Source organism: Lutra lutra, chromosome 16 (genome assembly GCF_902655055.1).
Source record: "Lutra lutra chromosome 16, mLutLut1.2, whole genome shotgun sequence".
In the NCBI taxonomy this organism is placed as follows: domain Eukaryota; kingdom Metazoa; phylum Chordata; class Mammalia; order Carnivora; family Mustelidae; genus Lutra; species Lutra lutra.
Genome location: NC_062293.1, coordinates 16,759,755 through 16,787,129, shown reverse-complemented (window position 1 = coordinate 16,787,129; position 27,375 = coordinate 16,759,755). Strand labels below are relative to the sequence as shown.

Genomic DNA, 27,375 nt, shown 5'->3' with positions numbered 1-27,375 from the left:
TTACAGAAGCAGCTAAGCTGCAAAGGATCACAGAGCTAGCTAGATTCAAATGCAGGTGGACCAGGCTCTAAACTTTCATCCACTTTAGTGCTATACTGCATGCCATGAGTAAGTGAGGTAAAAATGTGACGTAGTATTATGAATTTAGTAAAAATAATCATGACTACCTCTTAGACACGGATAGAATTTTATACCTAAACAGAGAACCAAATACTCTTCAAATAGTCATAAAGGGTTTAACAATTGACCATGTAACAGACATTTGTTGTAATGTAAAAGACATATAAAAGACAGCTCAAATTCCAAAAATCAGAAAGCACACAGGCCACATTCTTTGAACACAATGCAAAAAGCCCTAGAAATCAACACTTTTAAAAAGGGTAGCAAAAAAAGAATTAAAAACAACAACAACAAGAATTTACCACATCTAAGTAATTCTGATGAGGAGAAACCAAAATTGCTCTATTTAGAAATGAACAATGGGGGTGCCTGGGTGGGTCGGTTGTTAGGGGTCTGCCTTTGGCTCAGGTCATGATCCCAGGTCCTGTGATGGAGCTCCTCGAAGGCTCCCTGCTCAAGGGCTAGCCTGCTTCTCCCTCTCCCTTTGCCTGCTGCTCCCCCCTGCTGTGCTCTCTCTGTCAAATAAATAAATAAGCTCTTCAAAAAGAAAGAACAAACAACAATGAAGATGTGACAGAAAAAACTCATATTTGGCCAAAGAACTCAGAGGAAATGCCATAACTTAAATGTTTAAGAAAATAAGACAGATTGAAAATAAATGACCTAAATGTATAACCCAAAGCAGCTTAAAATCTAAAGAAAGCAGAAGAAATGAATAAAGACAAAAACAAAACCAATGAAATACTGTTAACGAAAGAAAAATTCAATCAATATAAGCACAAGTTTTTGTAAGAACCTAATTTATAAAGCAGATAACTTTGTATCCAAGAAAAGAGAACAGAAGTGAAAGAGTAAAGCAACAGAGTAAAGCAAGACAAGCCACAGATCTACGGGAAGATTCTAAGAGATTACCAGGCAGAATTTCAGGCAATAAACTTAAAAATCCAGGCAAAATGACTGATTTTCTTAAAAAATGTTGCCAAAATTGGGTCATGAAGAAAGAGGTTAAAAATCTAAACCAATAACTAAAGAAACAGTTGACAGTATCAGCAAAGAACCATTCCTAATAGTAAAATGGCAACTGGGCTGTTCAGACATTTTAACAAGTTCTAGCAAAATGTTAGCAAACAGATTAATCCCTGTCAATTATTTCCAAGTAGAGAAAAAGATGAGAAAATTTACCAAGTTACTCTATAATATAAGCCTGCCACAATCACACAGCCAGCCAGCCTAAAACTATCTTATAGGTCATTCCAAGTTATGAATATGGGGGAGGAAAAATAGTCCTCCCTCCACAAAAATACTTAAATCCCATTAGACATGTATTAAAATAATAATCCAAATCACCAGACAGTAGCTGATAATGTTTCCCCTAAGCACTCCCCACTGGAATGCAAACTCCAGGGAGAACAGAGATTTTTTTTTTTTTCTTCTATTTTCTTAACCGTTCTATCTCCACTGCCTTGAAGAGCTCCTGATAAATAATAACCACTCAATAAATAAATATTTGTTGAACAAAATCATGGGCCAGTCAACATCAGGAAATCATTTAAAGACTCTAAAGGAAAAAAAAATGTATCTATTACTATCTCCAAACATACTGAAAAAGCATCTATAATATTCAGTTGTAACAAAATTCCTTATTGAGTTAGAAATTAAAAGAACTGTGACTGCCCTAACAGAAGACAATTATCACAAACTGACAGCACAAATCATACTCAATGGCAAAACATAACCTTTCTAATTAAAGTCAGGACCCTGATAAGAAAGTCCCCTAACTCTGATACTATTCAACTGTGTACTAGAAGGTTCCAGTCTATGCAATCAGACAAGAAAAAGAAACACAAAGTCTTAACAATGGAAAAGGAGAAAACAAGGTGCCTGGGTGGCTTAAGTGTCTGCCTTTGGCTCAAGTCATTATCCCAGGGTCCTGGGAGGGGGTGTGCTTCTCTCTCTGCCCCTTCTCCCACTATAGTTCACTCAATCTCTCTCTCTCTCTCAAATAAACAACTAAAAAATCTTAAAACAAAAGGAAAGGAAATGTCACTGTTACTCAGGTGACTATCTAGTAATATCAAATAAAAATAAGTCAAACAATTGCTAAGAGTAGGAAAATTCAAAAAGGCAGACAAAAAAAGTCAATGTATAAAAATAGTTTTTCCATGTATCAACATGAAATTATCTCATTCTTAATAGTATTAAAAATCTGCAAAATATCTACAAATAAATGTAACAGGAACTGTGCAAGGCCTATAGAAAGAAAAGTATACATTTTACTCTAGACATAAAGGACCTCAATTAGAGGAAAATACCACAACTTTGGAAAACCTAATGCTGTAAAGATGTCGTATCTCCAAATAAATGCACAGTCATAAAACAGTCCCAATCCAAATCCCAAGATGATTTAAAGGAAGCTGATAAACTGATTCTAAAATTGATGTGGAAGACAATGAGCAATTAGTACCTTCACAAAAATATATATATAATCTTAAGAAAAAGGAGAGTGCAGTTACTCTATCAGCTATCTCAAGCTATGGTAAGTAGTATATATTTTATCATTTAAAGCTTTAGTAATTCATTATATTACTTTATTCATTATATATTACAAATTCATTATATTACATTATTATAGAATTCATTATATTACAATTCATTACAGCTTTAGTAATTCAAACGGTCTGATATCCACGCAGGAATTGACACTGCATCAAACAAGAGAACATTATCAAGATACATCTATATGGAGTTTGTTTACAATAAAAGTGATATTTCTAATCATATAAAAAGAATGTTTCTATTCAATATATTGTTTAGGGACAACTGGTTGTCCACGGGGGGGGGGGGGGGATGATAAAGTGTTACTTCAAATTATACACAAAAACATAGATGCAAAGAACAGACTGGTTGTTGCCAGAGGGGTAGACAAATGGGTGAAAGGAGTCAAAGTGTAAAAACCTCCAGTTACAAAAATACAGATCATGGGGATACAACATACAGCATGGCAGGTACAGCTAACAGATACTGTACTGCATATCTGATAGCTGCTAGAGACTAAAACTTAAAGTTCTCATCACAGGTGGCACAGTTGGTTGGGCATCCAACTTCTTGGTTTCAGCTCAGATTGTGGTCTCATGGTTGTGGGATGGAGCCCCAAATCAGGCTTTGCACTGAGTGAGGAGTCTGCTTGGGGTTCTCTCTCCCTCTCCCCTCCCAATCGTACTCCCTCTCTCTTTCAAATAAATAAATCCTTTTTTAAAAAGTTCTCATGACAAGTAAAAAAAAATTCTGTAACAATTTATAGTGATGGATGTTAGACTTACTGTGATCATCTGTAAAACATACAAATAGTGAATCATGTTGTATCCTGAAACTAACGTAATTCTGTATGTCAATTACATCTCAATTAAAAAGAAAACCAATTTTAAGAGCTAAACATAAAAGCTACATATAGTCAATCCTCTCAGGGAAATGTTTCTCCTACAAAAGGCCTTATGCTCCAAAAAATTTCCTTCTGTTTCTTCCCCTTCCCATGCACTAACATACCCTTCTTGCCTCTCCTAGTTTCATCAATATTATCCAATTTTCTAGCATGAATACCAGTCATGTCAAAAGTTTACTTATGTGTGTAATCAATGAAATACGTTAGATTTGGAGTCAAGAACTCTAGTATAACCTTGACTCTTAACCTAATAATCTTTGGCAGTCATTTGACCTCTCTGTTCTGTTTCTCATCTGTAAATTTTAACAAATTTGTGCCTATTCTCAAAGTGAGTTTTAAAATGCTCTATACTTCAGAGTGCCTGGGTGGCTCAGTGGGTTAAGCCTCTGCCTTCTGCTCAGGTCATGATCCCAGGGTCCTGGGATTGAGCCCCACATCAGGCTCTCTGCTTAACAGGGTACCTGCTTCCCCCCTCTCTCTGCCTGCTTCTCTACCTACTTGTGATCTCTGCCTGTCAAATAAATAAAATCTTTAAAAAAATGCTCTATACTTCATCAGTCTTTCATTTCTACCTTTCTTTCTATTCTATGCCCATTGCTCCAGCTCGAGACTTTTACTCACAGCGGGGCTACTTGCCTTAAGTCTCACCCTGGCTTCCAAACCACCCTACACTTCCAATCCATTCACCCCACATCACTATCAAAGATTCTTTTAGGAATACTCCAATCATGCCATTCCATGTTAGTGATTCTGCACTATTCTTAGGATAAAATTCAAACGTACCAGCTTGGCATTTATCAACAAGGTGACCACAATTAACCTTCCAACTTCATCTTTCACTTTCTCGAAACTTTTATGTCTAGCAGATGGCTCTCTTCCCTGTTACCCAAGAAAACATCCTCACCCGACGTCCCTCATTCTTGGATCTGAAACATCCTATTTCCTCTTGAAAACCTAGGTGTCATCTCAGCACCTTGGATCAAACTAAAGTTCCACTCTTCTCAGGTTTTCTGATCACCTTAGCCCATCGTAATCACTCTTTCCTCCTAAATCTCAGCATTTAATGCCTGTATCAGGGATCTAATAACAATTAAGGCATTCACTGCCATTCTAACGCTTCCTTTTCTAATTCAATGTGGGAGAAAAAGAAAAATCAAGTCACGTAACTTACTCCTTGAAGACAGGAACTAACTTCTCAATTCTTAAGTGTTTTCATTATTCCTTAAAGTGTTTTCATTATTTCTTATTTTACTATCAGAGAAGTTTTCCCTTGTCCTTTAGGGGCAAAGTCAATCTTCATGACAGAGGATCTTGAACAGCTAATCTCTAAATAATTAAGAGTTACCTTGAAATTTTTTATATTTATTATTCTTTGCTCAGAGAATTCTGGCTCTCCTTTTCTGGAACTGCCAGACTATCCTCAATAATGACACATACTAGTTTCTACTCGGATTATCAACTACAGTAACTTCTCTATCTGTTAAGGGAATAATATAAGGTATAGCTCTTTGAAGGCTGACCTGCTGGGAAACACCTAAGAGCAATACTGCACCTCACCCTTCCACAAGTTTTTCAGTCAATCTTAATGTTTATGGATGAAATCAAGGCAATGTGTTTCATCTAGTAATACCATTACACTGTCTACTTAGAATAAACCATGAAGTATAACAAACTAACGCTGCTTTGGACATTAATGGAAATAACTTCCCGTACCTAATAAAATGGAAAACCAAGTACAGCTGACCCTTGAACAATACAGGTTTGAACTGTGCAGGTACACTTATACATGGATTTTTTTTTCCCCAACAAATATAGTACAGTACTATAAATGTACTTTCTCTTACTGTTTCCCGTAACATTTTCTTTTCTCTAGCTTACTTTACTAGCTTATCAATTATTATTTAAATTGCTAATTATTACTTGCTGCATCAGCTTATGTATATAATTTATACTACATACAAAATATGTGTTAAATAACTGCTTATGTTCTCAGTAAGGCTTCCAGTCAACAGTAGGCAATTAGTAGTTAAGTGCTGGGGGAGTCAAAAGCTATGTGGATTTTCCACCACATGGGAGGTCAACACCCTTAACCCCCATGTTGTTCAAGGGTCAACTCTATATACGTTATCACATCAATGTCTTGAATGTACATTTGCAAATACAAAGTCACCTCTCCAGTCTGAGACCTACTTACTATCAAGTTATGATTAAGAACAAATTAAGAGAATTTTCAATTGGGAAGAAAATCACTGCACCAAGCAAACTTCCTGCAAATATAAAATTAGCCTTTCCACTTAAACTTCTAAGTCAAATTTCTTCTGTGAATGCTTGAATGTATTTGCATAAGAGATCAATTTCAAATACAGCTGGGTAGAAGCAAAAGGAGTCTTAAGCATGCCTCACTCTTGTTTTCATCTTACAAAGAGAAGACTGGCCTGTCTTCCAGCCTTGTGAATAAAGATCTTGCAAAATTCACTATGCAAAGGGTGTGTCCAAAGAATACTTGGTGGAAAAATCTGCTGGAGGGGTGCCAATTTAAAAAGAAAAACATGGGCGCCTGGGTGGCTCAGTGGTTAAAGCCTCTGCCTTTGGCTCAGGTCATGATCTCAGGGTCCTGGGATCGAGTCCTGCATAGGGCTCTCTGCTCGGCAGGGAGCCTGCCTCCTCCTCCTCTCTCTCTCTGCCTGCCTCTCTGCATACTCATGATCTGTCAAATTAAAAAAAAAAAAAATCTTAAAAAATAAAATAAAAGAAAAAAGAAAAACATTTTCACCCAGTTGGAAATCTAGAGAAACAGTGGTTGCAGCAACTCAGCTGAAAACTCTTAAGATGTGATGAAAAATTTTTAAGGAAAAACTCCGATCTTTTCATTCTCAGAGTGAAATTCTATGAAAGGCAACTGAATGAATCAATGAAAGAGTGATCCATGTTAACTTTATGCATCTAGGCAGTAACTAAAATTCTGCCTTTGACAGTTATAAAAGAGCAACTGGTCTCATTCTACCTAAATGTCTTTAATCAATTATTTCTGGGAAAGAAACAGGAATAAAAGAACTTCTTATTGTTTTCTTTTTTAAAAAAGTGAAAAAATGTTCGCTGTTTTGATTATTTGGTCTCTGGGTTTTTTTAAGATTTTATTTATTTGACAGCAAGAGCGAGAGTGCACAAGCAGGGGGACCAGCAGAGGGAGAAGGAGGTTCCTGGCTGAGCAGGGGGCTGGATCCCAGGACCGAGGGATCAAGACCTGAGCCCAAGGCAGACGCTTAACTCACTGAACCACCCAGTTGCCCCACTTTTGCTTACGGGGGAGGGGGGCCAGATACAGAGGACTGTTTTTCATTAGGGATATTTATTTCCAAAGTATAACATTCCAACAGCTTTATTCAGCAAAAAGGATACCCATATGATAAAAGCCTTTGTCTTCACTCTCTCACTGTACCCCCATCCTGAGGGTCCATACTTTGCTTTCAGATTTCACTGCCATAAGTGAAACACACAAGGCAATGTGTCTCATCTAGTAATACCATTACACTGTCTACTTAGAATAAACCATGGAAGTATTATTAAAAAAAAATTAAAAAGTTACTGCAGGTATACACACTGGCACCAGGTTTCCAACAACTGAGAAGAGAACAAGTGAGCAGACTGCAGCAGCTCTGCCACTAACTCCCTGCTGGGACCAAGCCTGCAGACTCCCTGTGGAAACACAAGCAGTATGAGCTCCATGGGGGGGATCACTCAGCTGCTCAGCATACCTCAACAAGACGGACAGAGCACCTAACAGTGTAAAAGTCTTTCTCATCCCAGTCTGGGTCTCATCATTACAAAACAACAAGTGACATTTTTCCAAAAAGGTATAATTTAGACTTTGTTAGTGAGGAACCCAGAAGATTAAAAGACAAAATTAAAATGAGCAATTCTCAACAGTAGTCTAGAAATTTTTTTACCATATTGCTCCCTATTTAGTATTAATCCCACAAATGCTAAGAAAAATAATAACCTTCAGTTCATCCTTCAAGTTCTCTGGTAATTATCAAATCAGTAAAAATAAGATATTGAATGTTAATCATAAACTTCATACTCAGACATGAAAACAACACAAACCCAGATAAGTGCGTGGAAAACCAATCCGGATATTCTTTAACTGCTATTTTCTGCCTTTCAACTTCCTATAATATCCAGACTCCACAGAAAAAGATTTTTTGAGGAAAATACTTCAATAAACACTAAGGACATGCTTATAATTCATACAATCAGCCATAAGCACAATGCAAGAGTAAAGGAAAAAGAACATAAAACGCCTTCATATTTTAAAAGATTTCTTTTTCCAGCAACTGGGGAAGTAAGGATTTTTCCACATCAGTTAAAATATAAATCATCCCTTTAGAATGTCAAAAATGTTTTTAAAAAATTATGAACTGGGTCACTTCTCTGGATTATTTATTATAGTAGAGGAAAAACAACTTCCCATCATCCCTCATGATCAGTGCCACGCCCACCAGTGTACTGTATAGTTAGAGACGCATCCAAACAGCTATGCACCTTCAGGTTGCTCAGTTTCTGGAAACAGAAATCTTCTGCTCCCTCCCAATCAGTTCAAGAGAAAAACAGTCATAGAAAGAGCAGCAAGAAAGAACTAGCTTTTTATCTTTGCTGAAGTAAATTATGTAACAAGTTTATAGTTTTGGGCCTCAACTATAAAATGGAGGTAATACCTTCATCATATGAATGTTTTCAAGATTAAGTAAGATACCAAATGTAGGGGGCACCTGGGTGGCTCAGTCAGTAGAGCGTCTGCCCTCCCGTTAGGTTGTAATCTCAGGGCTCTGGGATTGAGCCTCATGTCCTGCTCGGCGGGGAGACTGCTTCTACCTCTCCTTGCGGCTTGTGCTCCCTCTCGCTATCTGTGTCGCTATCTCGTCTCCCTCTCTCGAATAAATAAGTAAAATCTTAACCAAAAAAGGTACCAAATGTAAACCCCACCTAACATACAGCAGAAGTAATCAATACATACTCATTCTCTTGCTTCCTTTTCTTTTTTTAAAAGTCACTCCAGTCACTTCCCAGACGCTAGGTCTGCCCTAGCAAAATGTCCCTCCCCAATCCATCCAACTTCTATTCCATAAAAGAAATGAGTAACAGGTTATTGCAGGTCAAAGGGTGTATCTGGTTAAGATACAGACCATTTACCTTTCCTCAAAAATTTATTACCAAATTACTTAGTATTACTAGAAAGTCTCTTGAATATAAAGTTAAATTGTACATTTTACATTATGTTTGGTAGATTTCATCAACCAAGTCTAAAGGGCAATTTGCTTGTTTCCACTAACACAGGTGAGTGTTTATGCCCAGGCTGTGGGTAAACAGCCTAGAATAATACCTTGATTTCTTGTTAGCTGTGAGACATTTCTCACTATCAGTCTGTAAAACTAAGTTAATACCCACCTCATTGTATAGTGAGGACTAAGTAAGTTAGTAAGTATAAAGCACTTATACAACTGCCTACACATCAAAATATTCAACCAATGTAAGCTATTATTTTTTTCCTAACACGTTTCAACTCTGTTGATTAGGCAAAGTAGGTTATAAATGTTGTTCCCGGGGCGCCTGGGTGGCTCAGTGGATTAAATAAAGCCTCTGCCTTCAGCTCAGGTCATGGTCCCAGGGTCCTGGGATCGAGCCCCACATTGGGCTCTCTGCTCAGCAGGGAGCCTGCTTCCCCCCCTCTCTCTGCCTGCTTCTCTGCCTGCTTGTGATCTCTGTCAAATAAATAAATAAAATCTTAAAAAAAAAAAAAAAAAAAGAGGGCGCCTGGGTGGCTCAGTGGGTTAAGCTGCTGCCTTCAGCTCAGGTCATGATCTCAGGGTCCTGGGATCGAGTTCCGCATCAGGCTCTCTGCTCAGCAGGGACCCTGCTTCCCTCTCGCTCTGCCTGCCTCTCTGTCTACTTGTGATCTCTCTCTGTCAAGTAAATAAAATCTTAAAAAAAAAAAAAAAAAGATTAAATGATGAGCAAAAAAGTAGTCACTATACATATACGCTCTCATTTAATCCCATGGCTCATGTCCTCTATTCTACTGGGCAAAGGTAAGACAACTTGAAAATGATTTAAAATTGAATATAACCCCTCCTTCCTGGTTGTCATTCCTCAAATCCTCACTACCAACCCCCCATACCTTTTCTCCACAAATCCTCTTACCTGAGAGTTCTGAATATAATCTATACAGTTGTCACAACACTACTAACAGGTTACCAGAGTGACCCACAACATTTGTACTTGACCCAAAACTTTTCAGTATACTCTACTTGAGGAAAAGACTCTCCAGACACTTTAATCAGACTGAAATTGATTTCAAAACAATTTTGTTCACCATTTCAAAGCAAAACACTTCTTTGTAACTAAACCAATATAAAACCAAACAGGCTGCAGTGGTCACAAAGCATTAAGGGGAATCCCAATTAGTAAGATATACTTTATGTATATGTTATATACTCTACCTTTTAGTTAAAAGTTTTATTAGAGACGCAATGCTCTCTCTACATTGAAATGTAAGAGCATTTCCCCAGGTACAAAATGGGAAATAGGGGGGATAAAAAATGAATGAACTGGTAGATATTAAAGGACATGACCCCAGGTACAAATTTCTGCCAAGCCTGCAAAACAATCTAGTCTATTTGATCTTTGTTTAGGGACAGAGTAGAGAAACTAATCAGATTACTATTCATTTGAGGGGTGCCTGGATGGCTCAGTCAGTTAAGCAACGGACTCTGATTTCAGGTCTTGATCTCAGGAGTCATGAGTTCAAGACCCACATTGGGGCCCATGCTCAGCCTGGAGTCTACTTAAAAAAAAAAAAAAAAAAAAAAAAAGATAAATATTCATTTGAAATAAAATGTGGTCCCATGATTTCTCTTTTCTAGTAAAATAATTTATCATGCACACGGAATCTAGCAGGGTACTATGCAAATAATACTGAAAACTCTGTGTATACCCAATAGCCAACAATGTTTAAGTGAAAATTAGCAAGTGCCCACCACAATTAATAACCTTCCAACTACTCCTTCATCTCCACACACCCATTCAATCTAGTTACTCCGGCCAAAAAGCTAGGAAATCACTCATAACACCTCTTCCTATCCTCTCAACATCCACTCATGACATCTAATCAATCACAAGTTCTAGTCACCCCACTTTCAATATCCAATTCTCTCACTCTTCCCTGCCAAAGTCCGAGTCCATCATTCTCTCTTACCTGGTTTACCACAACAGCCTAACTGGTCTCCCAAAATCTACACCGATTTCACTCTTCACACAATTACAAGAGGTTTAAAAAAAAAAAAATCCAATAATGTTTGAACATCACTGGCTCCACAATTAACATTTTAAATGTGAGATAACCAACAAAAACACCCATATGACTTGGCCTTTGACTACCTCTCTGACTCATTTCTCATCACTCTTTAAACTGTGCCCCGTTTTTGAAAGTGTCAAGCACCTCCCATTCCCAAGGCCTTTAGCGTATGCTTCACTCTGTAGCATACTCCCCTTCTTCACCACCAATGATTTCTCATCATTCAGGTCTCAGCTTACATATTACTTCTTCAGTATACCTGCTATAATATCCCTACTCACTGTAATTAGACTTTCCTGATATGCACCCTCTGAACTTCATTCTGCAGCACCCACGACCACAGTAAATACATCAATAAACTATGTGATTACGTGCTTAAATAATTAATCTCTTTCTAAGCTATACTGTCCACAAGGACAACGCAGGGATTGTATCTTACTGCTATATACCCCTACCACCTAGCACACCTCAGTAGGCATTCAATATACCCGATAAATTAATTCATCCATTCCAAAGTCCCCAGTATAAGGTTTTGAGGTACAGGTTTAACTCTTCAGTCTCTGTTTATACAAGATTACTTGGAAGTCCATTTCCTGATTTTTAACACTTGCTGGAATGTATATAGGAATACAGAAATGTTCATTTTAAGACACTAGTAAAGAACCTGGACCTACTACATGTGTTATTAGGGTTATTTTGCAAAATGTATTCTTAAAGTCATGCACGGCTTGAAATTCCATCTATGATAGTCCCTCCTTCACTGTCCCCCGACATCCACTGTTAAGTCCCACTCACTCTGGGACGCCTGGGTGGCTCAGTCAGTAAAGCATTTGCCTTCTGCTCAGGTCATGATCCCAGGGTCCTGGGACAGAGCCCTACCCTGGGCTCCCAGCTCAGCACGGAATCTGCTTCTCCCTCTCCCTCGGCCCCTCCCCGTTTGTACGCATGCGTGCTCTCCCACTCTTCTTCTCTGTCAAATAAATAAAAACTTTAAAAAGTAAAATAAAGTAAGTACTACTTAGGATTCCTATCCTCAGTAGGCCACAACCAAAAGGAAACTTCCTACCAAAATCCTAGCTCACTCTAATATCCTTTCTTACCAGTTGCATCAACCAGCTGTGATCTCTTCCTGTTTCATAATTTATGTCATCTAATATTTGCCTTACATCACTGTGAGCCAGGCACTGTTCTAAATATTCATCTTTGTCTTACCATTTCTCCGTATCTAAAGCATAAAATTCTTAAAGATAATCTGTTTACTCACCTATCTCATCACTTGCCTCTGACACCTTTGCTCATTTATTTTTTTTTTTAAAGATTTTATTTATTTATTTGACAGAGAGAGATCACAAGCAGACGGAGAGGCAGGCAGAGAGAGAGAGAGAGGGAAGCAGGCTCCCCGCTGAGCAGAGAGCCCGATGCGGGCCTCGATCCCAGGACCCTGAGATCATGACCCGAGCCGAAGGCAGCGGCTTAACCCACTGAGCCACCCAGGCGCCCCCTTTGCTCATTTAGTAAATTACTTATTCTGTGGCCACTTCAGCATACCGTAAGAGTCCTTTCACTCAATTTTAGAGAATGAAAACACCAGTCAGTCAAAAGGCCACAGAAAATATCTGTAGCAACTAGCTCTGCAGCAAATGGGTAACCCCAAAATTCCTTGTTGCCTAACTTCCTTCCTTCAGAATCACACAAGAAACACCAAGAATAAGTTCTATCTACGTATCTTAGAAAAAAGGAGGGGGGCGGAAATAAAGGGAGAAAATAGAGAAGCCCCTATTTCTACCACTGGATGTCATATGCAGGCTAGCAGAAAAACGAGGGGCATTAAATCAAAGGTGTTCCACAAATGAGTTTACTTACTCTGAAGTAAGTTTCATAAAAACAGAATGGAATCATTCCCAAGTATGTATCTCACAGTAACAAATTCAATAGTCACTTTAGTGGACTATTAGAAAACAAAACAACACAAACAGTGCTCTTTTCGGCAGCACATATACTAAAACCCTAACGATCTGGAGAAGATTAGCAGGGCCCCTGGGCGAGAAAGACACAGAAATTCATGAAGCTCTCCCTATTTAAAAAACAAAACACACACACACACACACACACACACACACACACACACCCATTAAAAAAAATCAAAGCTGTAAGTCACAAGTCAAGAAGGCTATTTTGTTTGAAGTCACACCAGCAACTTATAGGGACTTTTGCTTCAGTTTCCCCAAATGCAAAAACAAAACAAAACAACAAACCGGGGCTGGGAACAGCTCCATCAATCCATGTTATTTAAAGACAGAGTAGTCACAATTTAAAGGACTTTTGGCTTCAGAAATTATCTAGGCAATTCCTTCATTTTTATTATAAAAGTAGTTACATGATTAGCCCTATAGCTAGTCTATAGCAGAGAAGGGTTAGATATGACTTAGTTCTGGCTAATACTACTCTCGTTCCATCATTCTGTGAAAGGGTAAGGAATAGGAAAATAAGGACAAATCAAGTTGACTACCTCCTCTGGCAACATCACTTGTGTATACTTAAACAGGAAGCTACAACACAAAGCACTCCCTGATAACCTAAAAAGCAAAACCTACCAACACACTAGTAATTCACTATACACTGAAATCTTTATTAACAATTCTAAGAGAATGAAATTCCCCAGAAGAAAAGTCACTGCAATCAAGATAATCCAAAATTCAATAATTTCTTTAATGTCACTAAACTGAACGTCTAGTTTATTTTTACCCAACCTTGATCTGAAACAGACTTTAGGAGCCTATCAAATAAAACATAGGTTAGTGTAAATTAGGCCAGAAATAAAAGCATGAAAATAAAACAAGAACAAGGAGAACAAAATGAAGCCAAGAATGAAGCTTTAAAAAAGGTACAGGACCTACAAACTTGGCCCTAAACTTCCAAAAGCCAACAGGAAAATAGAAACCTAGTAAACAACACAAATTATAGCATCCACTTAACAGACACAGACTTAGAAGTTTAAGGAAAAAAACACTTAGTCTTGGTTGTTTATCTTTCTCCCTCAGGTCCTTATAAAGAAGGCAATGTGTAATATAAAGATGTATGTAATATATATAAAACAACATATATTTCAGTAGTCCTAAGAAACATTTGATGAGATTCTTTTTTTTTTAAGATTTTACCTTTTTTTTTTAAGATTTTATTTATTTATTTATTTGACAGGCAGAGATCACAAGTAGGCAGAGAGGCAGGCACAGGGAGAAGGGGAAGCAGGCTCCCTGCTGAGCAGAGAGCCCAATGTGGGGCCTGATCCCAGGACCTGGGACCATGACCTGAGCCGAAGGCAGAGGCTTTACCCCAGTGAGCCACCCAGGCGCCCCTAAGATTTTATTTACTTAAGAGACAGAGACAGACAGCGACAGCACAAGCAGGGGAGGGGCAGAGGGAGAGGGAAAAGCAGACTCCCTGCTGAGCAAGGACCCCCCCCCCCCCCCCCAATGCAGGACTCCATCCTAGGACACTGGATCTGAAGGCAGACACTTAACCAACTAACTGAGACACCCATGTGCCCTTTGGGATTCTTTTTATAATGACCACCAAGATAAGCCTACAGTAAGAGTTCTGAGCAAAAAAAATATATATACTTTTTCTAGAAAAGAGAGTTTTATATAATTAATGTCCAGGTACCCAGAACACTGCTATCCAAGAACACATTTAAGAGAATATCTGGGGGAAAAAAAAAAAGAGTATCTGAAAAAAATTATTTTCTTAACAGCAAGTACTTACTACAGAAGTTTGTAAGTATAAGGGCAAAGAAAATGAAAACCAATTTAGCAAAATGAGATTATCGGTCCAGGAATTCATAACAAAACAGCAGAAGAAAACTCTTAAAGGGAAAAGAGAAGGAGGAATATAAAGGAAAATTAAAGCGGAAAGGAGAGAACGCACGCGTACACACACGCACGCACATACTCAACAATTATACTGTATACACATGAGATAACTGAATGCTTTTATTTCTATTTCTATGGTTAAGAATTAAAAATTAAGGCACGCCTGGATGGCTCAGATGGTTGAGCTTTGCCTTCGGTTCAGGTCATGGCCTCCAGGTCCTGGGATCCAGCTCCTTGTGAGGCTCCCAGCCCAGTGGAGAGTCTGCTTCTCCCTCTCCCTCTGCCTCTCCCCCGGCTTGTGCTGTTCTGTATCTCCCTCAAATGAATTAAAAAAAATTTTTTTAAATAAAAATTAAGGTGATTGCTGAAACATACACCTTCCTTGCTTGTTTGTCCCTCCATCAAGGAGGTAATGTTTAAATTCCTCCTCCTTCCACAGTGATATTACTAAACAACGATGCAGGTCAAACCCAGTACAGTGCAGAATTTCAGAAGTAATTAATGCACCAAGACAGGAAGATATATGAAGCGTTTTAGGATGATTTTCCAGAAAGAGCTTAAAATAAAAAGGTGTAACAATGGTTTTAAACTAAATAAAATCAGTTACCCAAAAAAATTAATCAGGAAAAGGGAATGAACTTAAGATACCTCATCTGGCAATACAGAATTTACTAACTGTAAAGTATAATACGATAATACACAATTTGTCAAAAATTTAACAACATAAAAGTCAATCATTCCACTACTGCTAGCAAGTGCCTATGACTTACAATGGATTACTGTTTTTCCTCGTGGAGGTAAGGAAAGAAGAAAAAAACACAAATTCTTGGTGAAGGCTTGTAATTTTCACGTAACCATCCACTTGTAATTTAAGCACCATCATTTAAAAACAATTCATTTCAACAGCCTCCTCTGCTAAGTATCTTCATCACGGCTGCCTAAACTAAATCTAGCCAATTTTGTCTTTGGCAGGAGTACTTCAGCAAAGGAGTGAAATATTAAGCTACCTTAGGGAAAAAAGCTGAAATTCACCAGCTGGGTCAAGATCCTGAACAGTTAACTAACTTCTTATTCTAGGACTCAAGAATTATAAATGTGGTTAGGAGATTTGGGAAGAACGGTTAAATCACAAAGAAAAAGCTTCTCAGTGTCCAAAGAATCACTCCACCTGCCCCCTTTCTTCTGTTTTAGTCAAAGTAATCCCTCCGTTCTCACTGTCTGGCTAATTGCTGAAAACCTTTAATAAAACACTCAGAAGGTCAACGAACACCTGGATAACTACCAGCCTCAGGAGTCAGTCTGGTGACCTTGCTCGACAGAAACTTTAAAATACTTGTGCTTTATTGGTGGTTTTAGTTTAAACTTAATTATATACCATAACGAGCAAAAGGTATATATACATCACAGTACTTTTAATGCCCCAATTTCCTTACTTTAATATCATCTGATACTAGGAGACTCAATTTTTTAAAGCGCTGTTTAGTTGATTTAATTGTCAGAGGATTCAAATGATTACAAGTTTCCTAAAGTGATCCCTTAGCTGTCCTTATACTTCACAACCTTCCAATCAACAAACCATTACGTGATAGGAATGCCCAGAACTAAGTAGTGAGTGAATGGACTAAGCCTAAGGAGTCTTTTCAAATCACTAGATTATTCCAGAGAACAAGAAAAGTTCTCATGTAGGTATTTTGATTTCACTGAATTGGAACAGTTTCCCACATTACCAAAACTTAGAAATGTTTTTCAATACAAAGCATCTTGAAAACAGTAAGCTTATAGATTCTAGTTTTTCTCAAATATACAAAAGAAGTACATGAAACTTAAAATGGATCAACAGTACGTTTCATGAAATTTCTCTTAAGACACAAAATATTCAACATTAACCAAGATTTTTTTTTTTTTAAAGCAGTGGCTAATGCAGTCAAGTCAGTGGGATAATGCCACAAATATTTGCAAGCTGGTTTAAGTCATTAATCCACTTAAAGAAAGATAACCATGTTAACAGCAGTCAAGCCTCTGAAATGAATCTGCTTTAGATGTGAATACAGATGTGCACTCTCAAGTCAGTAAGCTAATGAAAGAAAATGAACTAGGTCTACAAGGAAGAAATTCAGCAAAATTATCCAGACTTTTCCCTTGAAATAGAAACATAAGCCATGAAATAGAAACTTCATATTCAGATAAAGCACAGTTGTCCATGTAAATAATATAAACAACACTGAGAAAAAAGGAGATTTACTTATGCTTAAAAGCAAGGCTGTCTCAACAGAGTCTTCAGTGAAAATCTCAGTCACTTTTTTACTACAGGCAAGGAAAAATTAAATATTCCAACATAACCACCTATTTCAGCCTACTTTCAATCTAACCTTTGTAACATCCCTGGCCCAAAAAGGGAAATGAAACAGGATCTACTAGTCAACTCCCCTGACCTTCTTCTCCAACATCTCGTGCTTCCCTCTCTCGTATGTCTAACACTTATCATACATAGACAAATGCAGTTATACTATACTTCCTTGTTTATCTGTAAGGAGCCACTAGAAGAGGAAAGGACATGTGTAAAGTACCCCTGGATTCACCAGGCCAATTTGGAGTGGCAGCCAAAGCTTGTACAGAATTTTCCTCAGAACAACAGATTTGGAAAAACCAGAAAAATTTTATCCCAAATACGTCAGTACATTAAATTTAACTAAAAAAATTAAATAAAATTCAAATCTGATAAAGATGGGCTCTTTGAGGAAGTAAATCAAGTAGTAAATCAAGTTGTTAAAGTGGACTGTACTTGGAGGCAACCTATAAAATACTCTGAAGCATTTTCTGACTTACAGTCCTTAAAATGTAAGGAAACCTCAAGTATTAAAACTGAAAACTGGGTACATTCTCTGCTGAAAGTTTAACTAAAAGCAACTATGGGGTCCCTGGCTGGCTCAATCAGTAGAGCACATAATTCCTGAACCCCGGAGAGTGAGGTCAAGCCCCATGCTGGGGGTGGAGTTTATGTTTAAAAATAAATAAATGAGGGGCGCCTGGGTGGCTCAGTGGGTTAAGCCGCTGCCTTCGGCTCAGGTCATGATCTCAGGGTCCTGGGATCGAGTCCCGCATCGGGCTCTCTGCTCAGCAGGGAGCCTGCTTCCCTCTCTCTCTCTCTCTCTCTCTGCCTGCCTCTCCGTCTACTTGTGATCTCTCTCTGTCAAATAAATAAATAAAATCTTTAAAATAAATAAATAAATAAATAAAATAAAAATAAAAATAAATAAATGAATGCAATTATAGATTCCGGAAACATTAACGAAGTCAACTAAACTTCTGTCCCCACTTAACTAGAAATAAGAGAATCTGAAGTCAAGCCAGAGACTTACAAAAAATACCCTACATACAGTTTCAAAAGAAATCTAACTTTACTCTGAAAGAAGTACACAGTTTTACAAATAGGATGTCTTCTGGGTTTTTTCTTAATAAACAACATCTACAGCAACACAATACTATGCCAGAAATATCTTCCATTTCTTCACTAGCAAGTATATGCAACCACGTACCTAAAATTAGAAAAAAGACAAATGGAACACAGGCACCTATATACAAAGAACCCCATTCTCCCCATGATGGGAATTCGCTAATTCTTCCTCCCTTGTCCTAACACTTCTCAAGACCAACATTATGCATGGGTTTTACTCACAGGGGTACATGGCGCTGCTCGGGATCAGCTCTGGTCAGTTCTTCCTCTTCGATATCAGATTCTCCTCCCGAACTACTGTCAGTGATGTCTGAATCAAACGCTCGTTCACTGCACCTCAAGTTGGCTATACCACTCGCTGTAAATCTCTCCAATTCTTCAGAAATCGAATCGCTTTTCAGGAAATTGCTAAGTCCCTCTGAAGTGGTGGCCTCACTGGCAGCTTTTCTCAATGCAGCTTCAGCCTTTCGAGTCAGCATCAACTGGCTCCGGGGCCTCAAGGATTCCAAGTTTGGCAGTTTGCTCCAAGTTTTCTCTAAAAATCCACCCAGCTGATGCTGTATATGCCTCTCCACCTGCTTGGCCTGCACAACCTGTAAGCGCTTCTGTAACCTGCGGGCACGGCTCTCGATATCAGCCTGCCTCCGTAGTAAAGCTGTTATCCTTGTGTCAGAATCTAAAGCACTGAAAAGAATGGAAGACAGGGGAGACTTTTTATCCTCTAACTTGACACCCCCCAAGTTAGAACTGGAGTCTGTGCCAGGTGATAATCTACTGCTTCCTTGAAGTGCCGGCTGTTCCATGGAATTTACAGATTTGTTTGCAGTGCTATTATTGCTAAATATAGTTGTGTGTTCTACATCAAGGCTTTTATGTGGAAGAGTGCAATTGGTCATACCCCCCTTCAAGTCCCCAGATTCAGATGCCACCACTTCACCCCCTTGAAGAGAAGATGAAGTGAGAGCTCGTTTTCCCCCATTGAGGGGATTGGAATTGTCATGATCAGAATGTGTTGAACTTTTAGTCAATTTCTTAGCCAACCCATTTACAGGTGCTTGTGGCAGAGCTGTCTGACCACTCGTATTCATGGTTCTAAGATTTTCTAAGGAAAACTCCAAAACTGGCTGTCTCCCCAACAGCTCAGCTCGGAGTTCATAGGACTGAGATAAGAGAGGATGAGATTTCAGGACCGTCTGCTTGCTGAAGACACCTTGCAATTTCAACGACTCCTTTGAGGGCACAGATGTTACATCGGAGCAGAGATAAGATGCCACCAGTGGTTGCAGCTTTCCCAAATCTTCCTTGGTAGGATTATTTCGGAAGTCTAGACTGGGGTCCTCGGCAGCAATGGCTTTTCTTTTGGTTCCGTTGGCAGCAATAAGGATGTTGGCGTTGCCGTTATTTTCGGCACTGCCAGGGGACAAAGTGGAAGATGGGGGAGCCAGTTTGAACCGGATATGGTGTGCTTCAGCTGCTGCGTCAGTGAGAGCGGGCGCCATCGCAGCCATTCAGCACAGAGAGACAGGAAGTCCAGCCTCTCCCGGTGCCGAGGCCAGCTCCTCGGCCCCTTACTGCCTCCCCAGAGAACAGACTAAAAGAGAAAAAAAGAAAAGGAAGTTAGAAATATATGCACATTAGAAAACAACTCACATCTTTTAATACAAACACCACTTGAGGCTATAATCCAAACTCTGCCTCCAGAAAGGAAAACACTATGACTATTCTGGGTACCCGAACACTCAAATATGGGGGGAGGGGTTGACAATCCTTATACAGAGAAAGAATTCCACCCTTCTTCTTCATCACTTGTTACCAAAGATTGAAAATAGCCAAAACAGAAGTTCCATTCTGAAGGAATCAGACTGTTAAAGTTAAATCACCTGCATAAAAAAAAAATTCACTATAAAACTTCTTGAAATTAGTGGATTTAAAGCAAATGTATTGGGATGCCTGGGTGCCTCAGTCGGTTGAGTATGTGACTCTTGATTTCAGCTCAGGTCACAATCTTACAGTCGTGGGATCAAGCCCCGCATCCTTCTCTTCTCTCCCTCTGCCCCTAACCCTGTCCACAGGCTCTCACTCTCATGCTCTAAAATAAATCAATCCATAAGAATAAAACAAAGCAAATGTATCAAACCAAACACTTAGCAATTAAACAGAAAAGAATTAGTAAGGCACTCCCTATTCCTACCAAAAAGCTTGTACGCTAAACAGGTCTGTGCATTTCTCTAGCCAGAGAATCCAGTGCTCATCAGCTTCTCACTTCTCTGAAAGACGGCTCACCCGACAAACTGTGTAACACCTGTATTTTTGCTTCATCCAATTTCTCTCCTTTCATTGTCCTCAGTACAGCCCACCTCTGAAATTGCCCAACACATTTCTTTTCCTTTACCCCAAAACTTTTTAAGTTTATTCAATTAATCTCTACATCCAATGTGAGGCTCAAACTCATGACCCCAGATCAAGTCGTATGCTCCTCTGAGCTAGCCAGGCACCCTCTTTACCCAAAAACTTCTCGAAAAGATACTATCAACAGCTGCCTCTGCCCTCTTCACTCCCCAGCCGGCTTCTAACCCTACTGCTCAGGCAAAGGGCACTAGTAATCTCATTATCAAATCCAACTGGTCAAGTCTCAATCCCCATTCTATGGGACTTCTCTGAAGCATTAGGCAGTGCTGACCACCTCATTCTTCTTGAAATCCTCCTTTCCTGATGTCCTTGACACCAAGGTCCCTTCTGCCCTCTTCTCTCTCAACTCACTTCCCTGGTCATAACCACCTGGTATATAGCAACAAGGCCTCCTAACACTCAGAAAAACTGCTGAGCTTCACAAACTGACATTCCCACCCCCATGATCCTCTAGCTCCCTGAAACTCAAAATTCACTCTCCTCTTCCAATACACTCTTCACCCTGTTTTATTATCTCAGGTAATGGCGCTGCTTGCATTTAGTAGCCCGAGCTAAAAACCTCAGTCATTTGCCTCTTCTGTATCACCTTGGACTTATCTGGTCTGAGAGGAAAAGGAAATTTATACAAAGAGCTAAGCCAACTACTTTTAAAGTTGTTTTTAATTCCAGTGTAGTTAACACAATGTTATATTAGTTTTAGGTACACAATATGGTGATTCAACAATTCCATACATCATTCAGTGCCTATCACAACAGGTGCCCTCCTTAATCCCTACCAACTATTTACCCATCCCCATCCCCCCCATCCACCTCCCATCTGATAACCATCAACTTGTTCTTTATAATTAAGAGCATTTCTTGGTGGTGCCTGGGTGGCTCAGTGGGTTGGGACTCTGCCTTCAGCTGGGGTCATGATCTCAGGGTCCCAGGATCAAGCCCCACATCGGGCTCTCTGCTCAGCACGGAGCCTGCTTCCCACTCTCTGCCTACTTGTGATCTCTGTCAAATAAATAAATAAAATCTTTAAAAAAAAAAAAAAAAAAAGAGTGTTTCTTGGGGCACCTCGATGGCTTAGTCGTTAAGTGACTACCTTCAGCTCAAGTCATCGCGCTCCCTGCTCAGCAGGGAGACTGATTCTCCCTTTCTAGCACCCCGTGCTAGTGTTCCCTTTCTTGCTATCTGTCATAAATAAAATCTTAAAAAAAAAAAAAAAGGTGATTCTTGATTTGTCTCTTATTTTTTCCCCTTTGCTTAATCTGTCTTGTTTCCTAAATTCCACAAATGAGTGAATTCATATGGTATTTGTCTTTCTCTGATGGACTTATTTTGCTTGCATTATACTCCCTAGCTCTTATCCATGTTGTTGCAATGGCAAGATTTCAGTCTTTTTGTGGCTGAATAATATTCCATTGTATACATATGCCGCATATATGAATGGATTTGGCCCATTCATCAGTCAATGAACACTTGGGCTGCTTCTGTATCTTGGCTATTGCAAATAATGCTGCTATAAACATAGAGGTTAAAAGCCGGTTATTCTTAAAGCATGGTCTACAAACCTCTTAGGAGCTTGCATTTCAGGGGTCCACAAGACCAAAGCTATTTTCATACTAACAGTAGAACATCATTTGTCTCTTACTGCACAGAAGTTTGCAATGAGGGTGCAAAAACAAGGCTGAGCCAAACTGTGGGTACATTCACATAAATCAAGGCAGAGGCACCAAAATGTACTAACAGTCATTGGTCACTGTATCCTCTACTCATTTAGCGTTTAAAAAAAAAAAAAAAAAAAACCTCATTCCATCTAACAATGTCTTTGATGAAATTATGAGTATTATTTAAATCTCCAATCTCGAGTACATACTTTCTTGAGTATACATTTTTAAATAGAAAAGTATACGTAAAGCAACTTTTGCGCTTTAAGAAGTCTGAGAGAAAGCATTATACAACTGATTTGCAAGCTGAACTGGAAGCATTTTTCAGAGAACACTATTTTTACTTGGCAGAACAAATGACAAACTATGGTTATTCAGACTTGAATAGTTAGCAGATATTTTCTCAAAAATGAACAAAGTGAACCTGTCACTTCAAGGAAAACCACTGATGTTTGTTACCTATGATAAAATCTGAGTTTTCAAGCAAAAATAAGTATTTTGGAAACTTGTATCTATCTACCACAAGCTCGAACATTTTCCCAATACTTAAAAAGCTTATTTCCAATTAAACAGGTTACTTCTAATTATCAGTGAATGTGAAATTTTTGGTATCATGTAATGATATGTGTCAACATCTGGGAGATCTGCATAACTCAAGTGAATGATCAAATGACCACTGTATGTTGGAAACTCATGCAAAGGTAAAAACAAATGCAAAACAAACCAATGGGTTTTAATGTAACAGAATACAAAAAAATTCACTGACGCAGTTTTTGATTTCACAGTGCAACTAACCTTTATGAAATTACTAATTGTCAAGTATGGGTGTAGTGTCAAAGAATACCCACATTTATCTAAAAAGGCTATTAAAATATTCCTCTATTTTTCAACTACCTACCTGTGTGATGCCAGATTTTCTTTATATAATACTTCAACCTATCACAATAGAATGTATGCTGAACCAGATAAGAGAACCTGTTTTCTATGAAGCCAGACATTAAAGAGTTTTGCAAAAATATAAAATACCATTCACTAAATTTTTCTGCTCTGGTAGAAAGTTATTTTTCATAATATGTAATGGGTCTGTCATTTTAAAATCAGTGAATAATTATTTTTAAAATTTCTTGAAGTTTCTAATACAGCAATTATTGATAACCCAAGAAAGCTCTTTGTGGTTCTCAACATTTTGTAAGCATAAAAAAGGGCCCTGAAACCAAAAAATTTGCTTATCACTGAACTAACCCAACCTCCTCCCCAATCAAAAAAAAGAGCAACTTCCAATTTAGTCAAACATTTTTTATCTCTAGATCAATACCAACACCAGAAAACAGGCCCTAGAAGAATACACTAAGATTCTTTAAAGTATGACAATTCAAATTACTAATATTGAAATATTTAAGCAAATGACTGAGAAAACCATCTATACAAATACCAGTACACTTAAAAGTCAAATATGTCTATTTCTCTATGTAATTTACCAAAGGCGTCTTGTTCTAAGATTGTATTTTAATAAACATCCTATGAAATAACTAGATCTTCTGGGGCTTAAAAAGAGCTTTATCCTTAGGGACTTTTTTGGCATATGGCATTCTATGTGTCACCAACTGTTCTATGTCCATTTCCCCTATTTGATTTTTAAATTTAGTAATAATTCCTAATATAGTATAAACAGTTGTGCTACAGACCAAATAGCAATTGAACCAATGTTCATGTTATTTGTTTAAAAATACAGAGTTAGGTTTATAACATGCAACAAACATCCCATAAACAAAAATCACTATCAGGTCTTTCCCATCAAGAATGTCTCTCCTCTTTTGAAAGGACATCAATACACAGTTGATAATAGCAAAGAAGGAAGGCATGTTATCAGTATAAGATGATCAATACAACCTGTGAGAGGAATACTTGTGAGTACTTGTACTCTACTAACCCAGAGCTCTGCAGTAAGTCTCAGCCGTGGCAGGAAAACAATCTCCCCACAGGGGCCCAGGCAAGGACACAGATGTTACATAGCTTACACAAAACTTACTCAGGAAAACCCAGGTTCACCCAGCACACATAAAAAGGGTCATAATTAACATCACACCAAAGAAGGTACTTAAGCAGTAAACATTCCAAAGTTATTTTAGAATTATACAATTCCTTAAAGTTCACAACTTAAAAATCTGCTGGCTCAAATCCCAACTCTTTCAAGATTTCTCTGACCCTCTGAAAGTATACCTGTGAACTTGACATTAATCATGTACATCTCAAAGGCAGAGTTTATTTTGTTTACACACGCTCTCCTTGGTCTCCATATCCCCACAGGACACACTGGAAAGAGTAGTTACTAAAACAATCTAAGTAAGTAGGGAGGGTGAAAAGGAAAGAAGGGGAAAAGCAACCTCTTCAGAAGGAATTCCATTCCTACCCCCTAAATCTTTATCTTTCTGTATCAAAACAATAGTGTTAAAAAAAAAAAAAAGATTGAAATCTTCATCCTTCCCCTTTCCTGACTTGAACTACTATGCTGAGATTCAGTATTACCCCCAAAGGCATTCACTCTGTAAGCAAGGGGAACAGGTCCAGCTTCACATTCTGGCTCTACCCTCATTTAAATTATTGATGGTGTTCCTCAATTTCCTCATCTGCAAATGACACAGCCTACCACACAAGGCTGCTTGATGATTAAATAAAATACTTTCGATTACTTAGCCTAGTGCCAGACACAAACACCCATTATTTGCACTATTATTATAACCTACCAACAAAAAGCAAATTTAAAAGGAATAAATTTCAGTAAGACTTTTTAATGCACAAGAAAAACATAAAGCAAATAGTTCCCTAAAACATCACTGTTTTAAAATAAAAATGGACATGGCAAATTCAGCCAGCACTTGACATTAGCTGCAACTGCCATAAAGTACCAAAGCTTAGAACTTTTCTTTGATTTTTGCTATATGTTTAGATTTACTTTTTGGGGGTGGGTGGGTGGAGAGCACAAGTAGGGGGTGGAGAGGCAGAGGGAGCAGGAGAGAGAAAATCCTAAGCAGGCTGCATGCCCAGGGTGGAGCCCCAGGCAGGGTTTGATCTCACAACCCTGAGATCACATGACCTGTGCCAAAATCAAGAGTTGGATGCCTAACCAACTGAGCCACCCAGGCACCCCTAGAGCTACTTTTAATACTTCATGATGTTGCTTACAATAAAAAGAAAGCAAACCAAATGCCCAACAATTTACTTAAATTATGCAACAGCCATACTATGCAGCCATAATAATAACAATATAGAACTATATTTACCGACTTGAAAAAGTGCTTGCACCACTGTTAAATGAAAAAATAAAAAGGTGTTACAAAAAAAAAATTCATACTACTGGCTCATTTTTGTTTAAAGAAAATAGATCGTAAGATTCTTTTGTCTTTTGTTTTCTAGTATATATAATGCCCCCACCATTAAGCATGTATTACTTGCATAATAAAAGGAAAAGCAGCAAAAAGAAAATAATACACATTCTTAACCCAAAAAATGTGAGTAAGCCAAAATGCCACAGTAACTTTCATAAATTTAACATACTGAGCAAAATGTTCATTAAAGCAATGATTCCCATCCCACCTGAAACCCAAAAGCTTCACTCTTCAACAATCTAAAGCAGAAAAAGACTCTCAAACTTAAGCAGTTTTACAAAAACAGCTTATGATAACCTTTCTCCAAAGAATACAAAGCATTAGAAGCTATAATTAACTTATTAATCCTCATAACCTGGGCAATAGGTTTCAGCATGGGATTATAACTTCCAATTTACCAGTGGGGACAGACAATAAAGTTGTACTGTACATTCAGAATAAAGAAACCTAAAATATCCCAATTTTTAGTTCATATAATAAACCACAACCTGACACATAAATACAGATGAGCTAATGTACCTGCTGTCACTGACATTAATTCAGATCCTGCAGTAAGTTTGAAGAGACCCCCCCCCCAAAAAAGGGCTATAGAAGACTAAGCTAGGTACTCATGGTTCTCCCCGCTCCAACCCCATTCCAAGGAAGTATTTTGGGGACTGGAAGATGTAAAATGGGTTCAGCAGAAAAACACATTTGGGAAAAAATGTCCTGATGGAGATTCACAATGCACTTCATCAGACTGAATACTTAAATATTTGCCTTTATCAAACCAAATGAACACTTTTTCCCCCCATTACACCTATTATTATCTTGCAGTCCTGAGGGATACAAGTTGGGATAAAGTTCAACTATGTGACCTTCAGGGTCTCTTCCTGCTTATGATTCTGTTGGTCTAAACTGAAATACAGGTTCAAGGAAAAACTTCCACCGAACACAAGTAGCAGCTGGGAAGCAAAAATATACCCCTAGGGCAGTTTCTCAACCCCAGCACTATTGCCATCTTGTGCCAAATAATTTTTTGTGGTGGGGGAAGGGCTTCTCCTGTGTGATGGCGGACAGTTAGCAGCATCCCTGGCTCCACCCACTAGATGCCAGCAGCACCCTTCTACCAGTTATGACAACCAAAATTTGCCTCCAGACAAGTCAAATGTCCCCTAGGGGGCAAAATCACATGTTCCAATAGAAAACCACTGCCTAGACACAGACTTTATACATACATATAGATGTACTTTTTTTTTTAACCATTGTCCACATAAATGTTTTCTTTCTAGAAAGCAAAACATATGCAGTTGCCTCAAATACCCCAAGTCAGAACTAACTCCACATCTACAAATGAAAACCTTGCCTTATTCCTTTAGAGTTCCCAAGACAGGACGCCAGGTTTACAAGAACAATCCAGCAGCACCCACTCTGCAAAAATGCTGATAAGCTGCAGAGACCCAAGGGGAGGGGTCTGGCAATTTGGCTGGCCAACAAACCACACTTTCACTGGAAAAGAAGCGCAAATCAGATGGGAAAGAAAAGTTTGCCCATAATGCAGCTTCTATTAGCCTCTTCCCCACCATTACCGCATTAATCTGCACAAAGTAAATAAACAGGAGTAGGGAAGATGGTTAGGGAAGGATCCATGAGGCTGTCACCATTTCAACTGAAACTTGAAAATTAGCTAAAATGTCATCATGCAAAAGGCTA

At 38.5% G+C, this 27,375-nt stretch overlaps 1 protein-coding gene and 1 non-coding gene across 5 annotated transcripts in view; one reads left to right on the top strand and one right to left on the bottom strand.

The window, feature by feature from the left end:
• Window positions 1-27,375, bottom strand: part of KANSL1 (KAT8 regulatory NSL complex subunit 1) — a 184,268-nt gene that overhangs the window by 117,782 nt on the left and 39,111 nt on the right. For all 4 annotated transcript variants that reach the window (XM_047706250.1, XM_047706247.1, XM_047706249.1 and 1 more), the window contains one exon: window positions 18,456-19,824. In XM_047706250.1, the coding sequence (XP_047562206.1) occupies window positions 18,456-19,741 (1,286 nt within the window). In that variant the 5' untranslated portion in view covers window positions 19,742-19,824. The remainder of the gene's footprint in view (window positions 1-18,455; window positions 19,825-27,375) is intronic.
• Window positions 12,886-12,992, top strand: LOC125088222 (U6 spliceosomal RNA). The gene has a single exon (XR_007123624.1). It is a non-coding gene; the product is annotated as a U6 spliceosomal RNA (small nuclear RNA).